This window comes from Venturia canescens, chromosome 1, assembly GCF_019457755.1.
Source record: "Venturia canescens isolate UGA chromosome 1, ASM1945775v1, whole genome shotgun sequence".
NCBI classification, from domain to species: domain Eukaryota; kingdom Metazoa; phylum Arthropoda; class Insecta; order Hymenoptera; family Ichneumonidae; genus Venturia; species Venturia canescens.
In genome coordinates this window covers 32307407-32322558 of record NC_057421.1, presented here as the reverse complement: position 1 = coordinate 32322558, position 15152 = coordinate 32307407, and the positions used below count along the sequence as shown (strand labels likewise).

The following is a 15152-nucleotide window of genomic DNA, read 5'->3' as shown; positions in this document are numbered from 1 at the left end:
TCGACAGTTCTGTTCCTCATTTTATTGTCGTTTCATGAATTATGTTGAATCTTGCGTATGTTTTTTTACGAAATTCTCATCATTTTTATTATTATTCTCTGAGGCGTGTGTGTAAACATTTTTAGACTGTCAAAATATTGTGATCATGTTTCGATCACACAGTAACACTTTTCGCTCAAGAAACGAATAAATATTAAATTTTCTTCGTGTTATCCAACAAAAGGAAGAAAATGAAAAAAAACGTCGTTTGAGCGTTGGATCGACTTTTACTCCTTTATTAAAGATATAATCACTTTAAATTAATGTCAGAGTTATTAATTCGAAATTGTAAATACATTTTTTCAACTTATTTTTTGGGGATAGAAATTACAAGCAATTTATTGAACGGGGATCCATCACTGACTGAACCCAAAAGTGCATTCGGCCCTGGCGAAAATACTATTGTTTTTTTATGTAAAAAATCGCTGTATAGAGAGCGCTAAGGGAAATGACCCAAGCCACGAGAAAATAAAATGCCGAAATAAGCAGCAAATGAGAGGTTGCGAAGTGCTCATTTTACCAATTTCGTTCAATCTTTAAGGTAATCGTCACGAATTTTTTCCCAAATCTTCATTATATACTTCATTGTTATTGTGTATTTTTTCATAAATTTCGTTAGAAGCGTTCATTCGTTATATGGAAAGATAAACGATTTTTTACCCATATTCCCTACAAATAACCTATAAATAATCAATAAGACGAACCCTTTAAAATTTGATATGCGTGTCAGTCGACTACCTATTTAAGGAGTTTCGGTACAGAAATCAAAATATTAAGAAATTGATCAAATTTGGTGATAATGTTCTTCAACATCAAGTGCGAAAACACAAATTTTTTCAAAATTTTCTTCTACTTAGTTATCGAGTAATTACGCATTAAAGCAGATTTCTTATGCCCGGAATATATATGGAAACGCTATGCTTATACACGTAAACTTTAGTGATCAATTACTCGATAACTGTGTAAAAGAAAAATCTTAAAAAATTTGTATTGTCAAATTTGGCACTAAAGAATATGTTCACCAAATTTTATAAAATTCTAAACTTTTTGAAATTTTTTATGTTTTTAGCATGGTTTAGCGTGGCAACATTGTATCGCCTGTACCGAAACTCCTTAAACTCTGTGTAAATTTCAAGACTTTCTTAAGAAAATCGTCCCGTGCAGGAACCACCTTAAGAGTATGAATCAGTCGACTAACCCCACTTGTAATTCTCAAAGAATTTCGATTTCGAAATTTGCAATTATTTCTCTCGCACTCACGGCTGCTGCGATGTACCGACTGATCCATCCTCCAAATGCCCAAATTTGGAGGAAATAACTTCTTTATAATGTACTTGCACTGTGGGCTTGTGAGTCGAAAGAAAAAGTATCGATTTTTTCTTACAAATAAGCCTTACGTAGCCGTAATGAAAGTAAATAAAAAATGGTGGGAAGCACGCCAAGATAATTGCCGATTCAACACTCTCTCGGCGGTGAGTGTGAGCAGCATCGAGAGATGTGTGTGCTCTTTAGCACTTTGCAAGATTGTAAGATGTGTGTTTGGTCTCCTCTCTTCGGTTCAATGGCACTCTCTCGTGTATGGTGGCCGCTGCTCATCGTTGCAACTTCATACCGTTGTAGCTTCGCTTATAGAGAGGATAAGCCGCGACGTGACTCACGGGCTTCTCGATGAAACACGCCGCCCGGAGTGAATGTCATGAGTTTATAAATAAGATTTTCCTACAGCAAACTAATTTTAATCGCTTCTTTATTCTCTCAATTTTCTTCAGTTCTATCCCCAAATTTCATTTTTCGGGTGAACGAAAATCTCGTCCAAATATTTGCGCTATGCACATTCGTACATTTACTTTTTTTTCGGAACGAGTTTTACCGGTTTTTCTGCATTTATTGCGAGGAAAAACGATCAAAATAATGCAATTTTTGGCCATGCCTTGAGGCTATTTTTTTTAACTTCCCGAGGGTTCTCGTACTATTATATATTTTTCTTCTTGACGCTATACACACACCGATCGAACGTGGTAAAGAACTCTAACCGGGTCACTTGGCTCGCAATGGATTGTCAGCACGTAACTTACGTGCATGCACGCACAGATAACCCGACAAATTCACTTATTTCTATAATTATTGATCGAGTCTTCGTATTTCGACGTGGCCTTCTTCATCTCAATGCGAGAAATCTCCGGTGCTTAAATTATTTGTCGAAACAATACGCCCAAGTCTTTGGCGAGAAAGTTCTCTCGCGATTTTCTTGGCACTTGATTCTTCAACTGAATATTATTAAAGGCGAGGTTGAAGACCCTATTTCTTATTCTCTTGTTCTCGAACTCTTGCTGTTCGCCTCGTCGCAGTTCACATTACGTGGTTAACCTCGTTTTGAGGAAGGAATTTCCAACTGATCGTTTCATTCCTCGATACGGACTTCGTACTTGTCCAGAGTTTTATTCCACAGTTTAGAATCGAAAATTCCGAAAGCAGAATCGACACTGATAATATAATTAATCAGAAATGTATAGACCTCGTCGTCGTTATAACTTTCCTCGTACCTCTGAATAAAAGTTACTTCAATCTCTGGGCGATGAAGGAAAGAGAACTTGACTCTTGTGGTGGTACACCGGAAATGTAGAGCTCGGAGTGCGTGTAATCATTTCCGTTCGAAAGAGCACGGTTTTTCAGATTTATCATTTATATTCATGCTCTCCATAGTATAATTTACTGGTCTTGAGTACTTTCATAATAGTAATATGCAGATTTTTTTCATCTTCCGTATATTTGCAGTTAGAGTGAACTGTCCGTTGAAGAAACACGTAAGGCATGCGCGAATTATTTCACGAAAAAACACATTTATTCTTCAAAGACGAATCGAATTTTTTTTCTCCTTTCTGTTGATGAATTATCAAAAAATTAGCAAAAAGAAACTGATGTCAACTAGTTTTGTTTATTTATTTTCATTTATAAGGAGTAATTAATGCAAAAACACATATTGTAATAAATATCAATACCAAAATAACAATAGAAACATATTATTAATATTTTTAATTATTCATCAGTCATTTGGTCAGTGAAAAGAGATGAGGAATCCCTGTGTACATTCCATGGAAAGTGTTAGGAAACTTGAGCCTACATATGAACACTCGCGAATTTGATGCAAATTCAATGATTACACAATTAATAAATAGTGCTTAAACTTGAAAATTGGACAATTTTATTTTTATATTAATTGAAACTTTTCGTTAATCGTAATTCTTTGATCGATACCGAGCCGCCTGATCGGAAACATTCGAGACCGGGTCTACTATTGCGATTTACCGAAAAACGAACTCGTTGAATGTTTTATTTTTTTTTCGCGCAGTGTCAAGTGCACTCTTCCGGGGAACAATACAAAGCTGTTGTGAACATTGTAGAAACTTCAGAAAAAAATAAATACTGTACTTTAGCTTTCTATTAAACGAGATTATTTGCTTTTAATCATTTTGTTCATTGCAATGGCGCGCGGGTGTTCCGCAAATGAACGATTCTGTTTTCTCTACTGGAATTGACGCGAAATATTCATACGATCATCCGTTACGAAGAGTTGAGTGAAGTATCGTAATTCTTTTGTCACCGTATAACATTTGTTAAGGAGTTTCGGTACAAAAGTCTAAATATTAAGAAATTGATCAAACTTGGTGATAATGTTCTTCAACATCAAGTGCGAAAACACAAATTTTTTCAAAATTTTCTTCTACTTAGTTATTGAGTAATTACGCATTAAAGCAGATTTCTTATGCCCGGAATGTATAAACGCTATGCTTATACACGTGAACTTTAGTGATCAATTACTCGATAACTGTGTAGAAGAAAAATCTTAAAAAATTTGTATTGTCAAATTTGGCACTAAAGAATATGTTCACCAAATTTTATAAAATTCTGAACTTTTTGAAATTTGTTATGTTTTTAGCATGGTTTAGCATGGCAACATTGTATTGCCTGTACCGAAACTCCTTAAACAGCCATCGAATATAGCAACGTGAAATTTAATCGATCGACTTCAGTGCTAAAGTTCGAAAGTTGATAGCGACAAAACTTGACCTTGTCGAATATAAAAAACGAAAAATTATATCATTACATGCGCATTCGTCGATGGACAAGCTGCGCACATTTTGCTTTGTCCAGTGGAACATTTTCTTTAAATATTTGGCGTCAGGGCGCTGTCACGTCTCGAGATATTTGCGTATATCTAAAAAGGGAGGAATGAGAACAAAATTTCGCGGCAGGTCTAACGTGTCCTGTTTTTTGCACCGCGCGTTGAATAAAACCAAAAGAACCTGAATCACCAATTTCTACGCAATAAAGTACGAGCTGTGAGCAGCTCGTCCAAGGGTTTCGTTCGCTTCACTAAATTCAACGTGGTGGCATATTTTGCGCGTCGTAAACTCCCCTCGGTCTGTCAGACTAGTACGAGACGAGGTACGAACACTGGAGAGAGAGTCACGTGCGCAGGGGTTGTACATTCGTGACAGTTTGATGTGCGGTGCAGCAGGCAGGGGCTCGTACATCAAGAGTGTGCAAATTGTAAAACGTCATTGAGGGCTTCGATCGTGCGATTTAGGGATGGTGAAACGTTCGCGTAGAGATTCCTAACTTTCGTACTTCGCGTATACATTTTCGTACCTATCGATGGGGTGTGGTCGATATCACGAGGGGATCGCGCAGCAAGGGTTACTTTAGCGGGATTTACTGGTGGTAGATGAGACAATGACTCAACCAACTTATATTTTATTCAGGAGATTAAATTCGATTGAAAAGTCAATTAAATTTGATATCTTTTGAAAAGTTATTACGATGACATTTCTTTTTCCAACCGTTCACTGGACGCTTTGTCAAAAATTGGTTAATTAATGTGGGTGGATGGAATAATATTGATTCGATTATTGAACCAATTACCAAATTTCGATACATTGCGAGTGCTTCCTGCTCCGTAAGGGCATAGGCACACTTTCCCAAAATGGCTTCGCAACAGAATTTTTACGGTTAATCATTGCCAATTCACCCACAACTGAAGTAACAAAACTTGTTATCGGAAAGAAATTTTATTGGAAGGTAAAAGGTTTTGTTGCATTGAGAATTTTGATCTTTTTTTTATAATTCCAAAAAATTCTTTTCATACTAAAATTACGATTTGAGTGCAATTTTTATTTTGCAAGCTATCGATAAACTAGCCCTAGAAATCAATGCTGTTCAGTTTTTGTTTTTGGGTTCATTTTCAAGGATTCGTAACGTGCACTTATAACATAAAGATTCCGTCGACCAAGCGTCATTTGAATATTATTTTGACTGTTTTTTTCGAAACTAGTAAAGTTCCCTCAATACTTTTCCTTCGAAAATTCGAAATAAATTTACAAAGTTACGATTTTCTCAAAATTTACGATACTTCGTAGCTTAATGATTTATTAATCAAACATTTATTAAATCCGACATACAAAGACGCACATTAATGAAAAATGCTGCACAACTGAGTATTCTCGCCGCTCGATTTTTTCTCGTTTCACGAAGCATTCTCCATTTGTCTACGAGTGCAGGGGATCTTGTGCAGCTTCATTGTTGAAACAACGAACAAAAGCCCAACATTTGAGAATGCTCTAATTGTCTTCTGACGTGCTTGTGCAGCTTGACGCGAGCAACATCGGTCCATCCCGCTTCCCTCGATTGACAATGCTTCACCCTGCTCCCTATCTTTTTGCTACTACCCTTCTTACTACCTCTCTTCTATTCAAGACTTCATCTTCTCATTTTCTTCCTTGTCCAGAATCCGACTCGCTCGCACTACTCGAGCTTAAATTCCAGTGATACTTTCGTGCCCGCCATACTCGTAATCCAAGCTGCAAAAATGTCCAGACGATCTCTGCATATAATCAGAGAGCTCGCGAAATAAAGAAATTACTCTTGAAGCCTGGTGAGACAGAATAAAAAATGGGCGTTGCAGAAAGAATTACGCGCTCAATGCGTTCCTTGTACATTTGTCTTTTTCATTATCCTCTATGAGACACGCGGTGTTAGAAATTTCGGTGGATCAATCGATTCGTCAATTAATAAGGAGTTTCGGTACAGTAAACCAAAATGCTTAGGTTATTTTGAAATTTTTTCCATATGCTCGTCGATAATGTCAAGGCCCACCTGCAAAAATTGAGATTGATTCACAACACAGTTTTTGAGAAATACATTTTTTTTATGAAGCGTTTTAACACGGGATTAGATGGCACGAACCACATTTTTTTGTCATAATTTAAAAAATGCTTACACATTAAAAAGAAAAACACCAACTTCCGCGTTTTATTAAACTGATAATTGTGTCAAATTTTCAAGAAGTTTCTCTGCATAGTTTGTCAGTTCAAATATGTCAAAAACAAATTACTGAACTGCTCATTTTCCATCGACTCGCCACGCTCGAAGAAAGTAACGGCAACGTTGCATTGTGTCAGGATCGGCGCGAAATTTCAAACAGTCAAGTTGAGTGGATGGGTAAGGTTATGCGTGTATCGTATGAAACCGTTGGACAAAATATTCATATTCATACAATAACAGAAAAACAATTCAACACTACTGACAAAATGATCGCGAGGTTGCAACTTCGGAGGTTAGATTGCCTACACAGCTGTTCGAGAGAGGACCTGTCGACAGAGCAGGCCGGCCACTACACGCGAAACGAAACACGACGGAGCAATGCCGCGGTTGTCACGTTCGCGTCACATTTTCGATCATTTTTAGAAATAACATAATAAATATCCATAATATGTAAAGTAAACTATGACATTCGTCATTACAGAAAATATGGATGGATACATAATTACACACACATATTATTCACTCTTAAGATGATGGATCAGTCGGTAATCACAACCGTGAGTGCGAGAGAGATAGCTGCAAATTTTGAAAAGGACATTTTTCCACATCGTTCGTCTGATCGAAAAAATAAAAATGTCATCGGATTTTTGCGATCGTGCTGCGTACGATGACATTTTTATTATTTTAATCGGACGAACGATGTCAAAGAGTTTCAATTTCAAAAATTCGAGGTGTGATTACCGACTGATCCATCATCTTAATAATGAAAAGTGAGAGTGTAGAAGTTGGACGACGTCGAAGTTTCCAACGTTGGAGTCCAACGAAATGATCGAAAAAAACTCTCCAATAATTCCAGTAATTCCCCTATTTTGTTCCCTGCCAAATTTGCGATTCGCAGTTTTTCAAGCTGCACCAACGATTCGTGAAATAAAAAATTGGTGAATTACAAACGTTTTTTTCGTTCATTTCGTTGGACTCCAACGTTGGAAACTTCAGCGCCGTGAAGTTGGCGCCCTGCTAGAATACAATGGATTTGCCACCCTGATCCCCCCCAAAGATGAGCTGTACCGAAACTCCTTAATAAATGAGTTGGAACAGTGAAATTCTTTATTTTTGTTTTTTTAGTTTTTGAGGCTTCTTTTACCTCTTCCTCTCTCAGTTTTAGTCGTTTTCTCAGGAATATTTAAATCTCAATTCTTTTTGTATATTTTCCTTCTTCAGGTCCGTTGTAAAAAAATAGAACCGGAGCAAAGGGAATGCTTCTTATCTCTTCTCTGTTTCTTATGCGTTGTTCTTGAGCGATAATCGTTTAAAATATTGTTTTGTCTTATCTTCGGTTCTCCGTTGTCCTGCACGAGTAGGTACGACGATACTCGTATCACCATGAATGAGCACATTATATACTACCACCCTACTTATGCTTTCAATCGCCATTATTTACATAGCGCACAGTATTATCTCACCCAACTGCTATCTGTCAAGAAAGGAGAGATGCTCGTATGCTTCGACGACGCGCAAACTCTTCTGACATGAGTATTATTCACTCAATCGCGACAATCGTCGATCTCGCATTTGCAAAAAAATTTCACGCTCTTTTCATTACGAATGAATATTAGAGACCTGGATTTAAACAAAAATCGGATCTATAAAATTTTCTATTCAATGTTAAAAGCCATTTTATTATTCATCAAGTTTTATCAGCTATTCTGTTACCGCAATGGTTCGATTCGTTTCGGAGAGAAACGCGTCAAAGCAATCGCGGTAGAGTCTCGGAATGGCATTTGGCTTCATGTTTACTCGGGTGCAATAAAACCTTAAAAACTCCCCGAGGGAAAAAAGGTTGGAACAAGTATACCGAGAGAAAAAAAATTGTTGATTCAATAACGATTGATGTTATGGGAAGAGTTTTCTTCATTTAACTGTAATGTTTTCGGAGAGAACGAATCTGCAGTTTGATCTAAAACTCTTTTGTTCGTTTAATCATATTTAACCTTGTGATGATCATATGCTTCATTGGCACCCCGTAATGCCACATTTCGTTGTTCCAATGACTTTTTTTTCTTAGTATAGTACATTGATGGTCCCTTGTTTCCTGATCATATCACAAAGAGTATAAGAAAAAATCAATTAAAAAATAATGAAACCAACTGTCAATAATTTCAACACAATAATTCAGAAAAAATTCACAAATCATGAAAAAAACATATTAATGAGATCATGCCCACCACACGAGCGTTGAACAACTGAATTTTTTGTCATGATAAGGGATTGGTGCTAGTATATTCTCTCAAAATTTATAGATTTAAAAACTAACATAACTAATCAATTAGTCCGTTGTAATTATCAATTATATAAAAAAAAATATCATTATTAGTAAAAATTTGACTAGTTAATTTTTTGATTTGGCAACTTTGTTGTTGGTGGAGAGATATTGCCAACGGTAAACTGATGGCTTGTCACTCACATATGACTTGATACACATAACCAATAATTTATTTGAATTTGAGGTTACGTCATTATTTGTGATTACAAATATTTTTGTTATCACAATATTTGTATAAATATGAACAAAAAACATTTTTCTATTAATTATACCGAGAAAGTATACACGCCTGTACAGTACCGATACACTAATGTAAGCACGTCACAACTAAGCACGATATACGTCGATATACATATATATAAACAGCTGATAGAGCGGTGTTGCCGATGTCGTACCGAACCTAGTTTTCAACGACTCATCTTGAGCGATAATCGTAGTTAATTTATGATTTCATTCTTAAAGTTTCGGTGACCTGACATTTTTATAACGCTATTAACAAGATAAATGTTCAACGAATACGCATATGATTTAATTTTTTTTTTTTCCAGCATTTACGATCCCTTAAATTTGATTGAAAAATCACGATCCATTTACTGCCACTACGATGTCCAATTTTTAATACTTATTTTCTTGCTTAAATGTTCGGTAACCTCCCCTCAATTTTTTTTACCGTCATTTTCGAACATTTTTCTATGCTGTGTAAAAAAATCAGATTTTTCTGCAGATTTTTAAATAGTGGCCATGATCTCATTAAAAAAAAAAAAAAAAAAAACGAATCTGTGATTATTTTGTAAAGTGAAAAAAAAATTCAAATACAACGTGAGATATAAAAACCCAAAAAATGGCGCTTGTACAACGCATACGAATATTAGATTTGATTAGCAATCTTCGAGATTTTTGCCTTCGTAATAACAAAACTCAGCAGTCACCAAGTTATTTTCTTCTTGTACAAGTTTTGAAAGACGATTAATTTTTTCTGCAAGTCTATATTACAGTGTCAAAAAGTATCGATAGTAGTATGAAACATCAATGTTCGTCTTACCAAGGGGGTTACAAAAATATTGATTTCATTCATTGCTCTTCCAAGCTCCAGAATCTTTCGAATTTTTCTTCCAGATTCGGTTTCAGGTACGAACAAATAATAAACTTTGGGTCGTAGGTACTTTGGAGAGACGAAATTTCGCTTGCATCTTTGACATATGAAATTTCTTCGCGTTTTTATTTAAAGGAATTAACGCGGTACTGAAACTTGGTGGGATTACAGGTACAGCCAGTGGCCGAATTATCAGAATTGTCGAGACGAGGTGACACCGATGGACGTCAGGTGGAATTGGCGCCGGCGAATATTCGCGGTGGTACACTGAGACGATCGGGGAGCTTGAGATTTCATCAGAACACGGTGAGTCACGATCGCTCAATGAGCCTCGTAAATACATGAGCCTGTGTGCGTATAATAGCCATAACGAGGGACGTTCAACAGGCGGCTCCGTTTTCGTTCCATTTACGTCCCTCTGGCCGGAAGCTCACGTGTATATCGTGCCACGCGATGACCCACGCGCTTTACTTTTTATATGCGGTTTCAATCAGAATCGGAATGAAAAAATCCCTCGAAGCGTTTAAAGAGCTTGAACTTGAGGTTTTTTTTCTCAAACGCCCTTCCCGAGCAGAGCGTGACCGGAAGCGCATTCTCATTCTGCTCCCGCCCGTTATAGGCTAATCAGGGCTATTTTGCCTGTTTTTTTTTTTTTACGACTGCACAACATATATCGAATCTCCGTCTTCGTACAATCGCGAAAATCGATCTCTGCGTAATACTCCTTCTGTCTCTTTCTTCTGTGCCTTGTCCTATCGAAAAACAACTCGTTAAACGTTAACTACTAATTAATTCTTCCGTGGGAGAGACCGTACGAGCTGGAACCACGAACTAATTAGTTTCACCCCCGCTCCCTTCCTCGACCATTTTCTAATGACCAATTAAACAATCCGATCGACTCATGGCGCGCATATACAACAGTCTTTTCCAATCCGTACGATCGTCCAACGAAATTTTTCCTCACGGCTCATTATCCTTGTTGTTGCGCGTCCCCATTCGAGTACGTTTTTTCCCCGGTACAATGTTCGATGTTCCAAAATAATGGATTTTTACTCGCCCGTTTAAAATCCCGTCTTAAAGTATCGTGAGACGAAAAATTACAAATAAACTGCCGTGTTAGCAGTCCAAAAGTCAATTGTATTAAAAAAAACCTTGAAACGGCAGTCTTCATTTCCCTGCGTGACAAACAGACGCTTGTCAGGCTTCTCAAAGGAAATGATGATTTCATACGGAGATACTTTTATAGAAAAAATTAGTATGTTTTTATAGTAACGTCGGACCATGTCGATATTATAATAATAATCGCTACAGAGTGTGTCAAATAATGCAAAAGTTTGGGGAATCATTATTACCACAGTCCATAGTAAATAACGCGCTGTACTATATAAAACATAAACATCGAGCGAAGTTTGATTAAAAACATAGTGAATAATGAAATGATTTAATGAAAATTTAGGAGATAACATAGCAATCGAAAATTGCATAGTTTCGTATTTTCCTTTTTACCCCATTGAATTTTGCTTAATAACATAACAAAATTCATGCGCCCACCAATTATAGAGGCGTTGCGAGTATAAACATGAAAATTAATTTAACTAGTGATACATATAGTAATGTTTCAAGCAATCGCTTCGTTCATAAGCGGATTTTGTTAAGTAAATGCGACGATTTTGTTAAGAAGGTGCGACTCAACGATACCGATAATTTTCGACATTTCACCAATTGTACAATCCAATTCACCAATTTTTAACATTTCACCAAAGACACGAGTGACATTTGGATACATCGTTCGATGTAAGAATGTCGCAGACCTAAATTTTGCCTGCCGTACATAGTAAAATGTGAGAGAACTGCTTTCGGCATCAAAATTACTATGCACTATGGTGAAATGTAATAGAATGGCGATAACCAACAGGGCTGCTACAAAACAGCAAATTTTTCTATGTATTCATCCGTGCATGCAAGATTTTTCTGGATGCTGTTTCGTCTCGTTTTGTTGATACCGTCATTCGTAATGTGGGAACGGTACATGAAAGAAAAGACTTATTCGAAATGTGATACGTTCACATTGCAAAAAGCAATGATAAAAAGAACAACTTTTTTTTTTCTTTTTTTTCCCCCCCTTAAATCATTGAAAGTGTAGAAAAATAAAATATCAAGTGATTTTTGACACTTTTGTTCGTGAACCTCTAAAAACGAAGTCGTCTAAGAAAGTATTATAATTCGTTTGAAATTGAATTTGAAAATAAAGAACATCGGATTTATTATATCCGATCTTATGGTAATGAGATTTTGACAGATTAAATGAAAACAAAATAAGTTTCGTTGATAAGGGCGTGATAAATAATCGGCTTCCAATTTCATATGATATTTCATTTATTTTCAATTCGAATGAGACTCGTCCGTAGTCACGATTGGCTCGCTCTATATGCCCTGCACTAGAACAGGGACAGGTTTTCCTGGTAACTCCAGGGCCTTTATGTTACTCGCTAGTGCAAAGGGGGGATCAGCTGTATCGTGAGATACGTAGACCTCGGAGTCTCTGACCTCCGGGAACAAACAGGAAAGGAACTAAGCAAAAGGGAGAGAAAGAAAAAAAGAGAGAGGAAATGAACAGGATATGATAGCTCGTGATACGAAATATTCCGTTATTAAAATTGAGAACCGGCAAGTTAGCCTCAGCCGTTTTCCAAACGAATGATATTGAATTTCAGATCGGAGGAAAATCATTCCAAGAATAGAATTTTGATTGGCAGAAGCCGCGATTCTAACTTGGTTCGTTCGAACTTGGTGCACACTCAAATTTTTTCAACCTTGAAAACGACCTCCGGTCCATTAATTTTCGTTGATTTTCGATGAAAAAACAAAACGCTCGATTTGTCACCAGTAGAAAATAGTGAAGTGAGCAATTATTAATCTTTTGAACGTTCTAGAAAATTCTCGACGAACAAGTATAACCACGATTTCTTGTGAAACTCGAGACCATATACTTTTTGATATTTTAATTATGAACGTTCGCTGCTCCTATTTACGAGTGGAATAACGTAGAGCGATGGCGAAGCATACAGAGCGAGTAAAGACAGTCGTTTGAACTGATCGCGACGAAGAAGCTTCTCAGAACGAAAGGGAATACAGAAAATGGGAAACACAACAGGAGAAAGAAAGGAGAGAATATTTGTAACAGGAAGACGGAGGGAGAGAGAGAGAAGAGCGAGCGAAGGGCGCTCACATTTCCACCCACACAATTCACAGTCGCGCGTGGTTAAGCATAGTAATCGCGTAACGGTATAGAATCCGTAGTGAGTATCAGAATCGTAACGTCGCATCTCCACGAGATATGCCACTGTTGGAATTACTCACCCCACATTTAACGTGGCTTTTCAAATGCTGGAGGAATTTTAGATGCATCCTGCTGGGTTACGACGAAGGAAGAAGACTTCTCGTGACGTCGCCCTTTCTCGTGTCAACAGACGATTCTTCCTCGGAGTTATTTCACGAAAAGCTTTCATTATATATGCGCCTTCAATGTAGTTTTTCCAAAATAAGATTTTTGCATCAATTTTTTTTGTCATTCCTACAAATAAGATTGCCGACACATGTTTTTGGAATAATTGATGGTGTTCCTTAGTTTTTCAAATGGTTATCGAGCCTCGTGTAGTTTGCGATGAAGATTTTTTGACGCCCGGTATCTTCAGCGGACATTTGCAGCACGAGACGTTGCGGAAGTATTTGCAAACACTGGCGCTGCTCAAGTCGATAAATAATACACATTATCAAGCGTGAAAAGTGGAGGGAAAGGGATGCAAAAAGACATGAAACATTTTTTCAATGAGCGACTAATGTCCAGCTCAGTTGAACGAGCGATAAAGATCAAAGGAGTTTGGTGAAGAAAGCCGCGCGCGCGCGAGTGTGTTACAACCTCGAAATATCTCGTACGCTAAAGCGTTCACTCGTTCCAATACCTCGCTCATATTCCACGGTACATGCACGTATCATAAGTATAGTTATGTATGTTACCACTTAAATATATATGGCCACCGTAAGTTGCAACCGATATGGAAACGGGGGCGACGTGAGCTGGGACGAGCGTGGGTGTTCCTGACGTTCGATCGATTTATTTATACTGCGCTATATCTCATACACGCAGCATTTATGCTCGACGTTCTGTGAGAAAAAGGTCGCAGTCAAGTGGTTTTTTTTTCAATATTTATTCACTCGAATATTATCAATATGAATTCTTTTCGAGTTTACTGATTGGTTTCGATTCATTACAAAATTTTATCGTGTTTCTTAACACAAACTGTGAAACTACGGCGTGCTTTGGCTCGAAGTTGAATATTTTTGAATAGTTTCCATAATGAGTTTCCACAAAGAGACGAGATCGAGGAAATTACGAAAACGTTGCAAAATTTTGCTCTCCTTCTCCATGCTGAACTCATCAGTCGTGCTGGTTAATACTATAGAAACACCACGTGTTGAGAACGACGAGTGGAAAATTTCCTTATGTGCATAAATATTGAGACGATGAGCCAGAGAGATTTCATCACTCGTGAACAAACTCGAGTCGGACGCTGATCTAAGAATCTTAGCGCGCTCGTGTAATGCTGATTGTTCTATGGCCTGCTACAAATTATAAATGATGCATAGAATCGTGTGTGTCATGCAGAAAAAAATCGTGCATTTTATAAATTTGACCTTACCGAAGCGCAGGAAAGCAATCGTTACAGAATACTTGCGATCAAGATTCTTAAGTACGATGTTAGAGAAAATATTATGGAAAAATATAGAATTTTATTCACTTTCTGACAGAATCACGACAAAAATACCGTGTTGGATTTACTTTCTCGGAATTTTCGTTGGAATAAATTTAATTTAACGAAATGTTTCGTCAGGGAGATTCGTCTCGATGCTCGACAAAAGCCTGCATATTATGGGAAAGGGATATTATTGTGAGAATAGAAGTGAATTACGTGCCGAGTGAAAACTTGACGAAATCTCGTGGCCGGTAGGAAATTCAGTTGTAAATTGTAGCAAAGGTTAGAAGTTTCGTGCGTGACGAACTATAACGTACGAGCAGGGATATTATTGTACGCTATATGGAAGCGCGCGACAGGTAATCAAGAGAGTGCTTGGGGAAATGGGAGTAAAGTTGAGAAAGGAGAGTTGCATCGTCGCGTATATTCCTCGCGTCTAGACTGCTTGGACGATCCTCGGGTCGTGTCTTTGCCTCGCTTGGGATATTGTAAAAGTGAGGGATGGAGAATTGAGTCGTGGGTAAAGGAATCGTCGGAGCGTTCACCGACAACGACACAAAAGGCCAGCAGCTCCTCGCGAGCGATCCGACAACACACGTTCATCCTTTTTACAAGTTCGCGA

General features: G+C 37.4%; 1 protein-coding gene across 2 annotated transcripts in view; it reads left to right on the top strand.

The window, feature by feature from the left end:
* The window catches only part of Mhcl (Myosin heavy chain-like), a 133771-nt gene that overhangs the window by 12929 nt on the left and 105690 nt on the right, over positions 1 to 15152 (top strand). The window contains exons 4-5 of one of the 2 annotated variants that reach the window (XM_043427518.1): positions 9800 to 9811; positions 9948 to 10082. In XM_043427518.1, the coding sequence (XP_043283453.1) occupies positions 9800 to 9811; positions 9948 to 10082 (147 nt within the window). The remainder of the gene's footprint in view (positions 1 to 9799; positions 9812 to 9947; positions 10083 to 15152) is intronic. The other variant, XM_043427529.1, reaches the window with a different exon arrangement.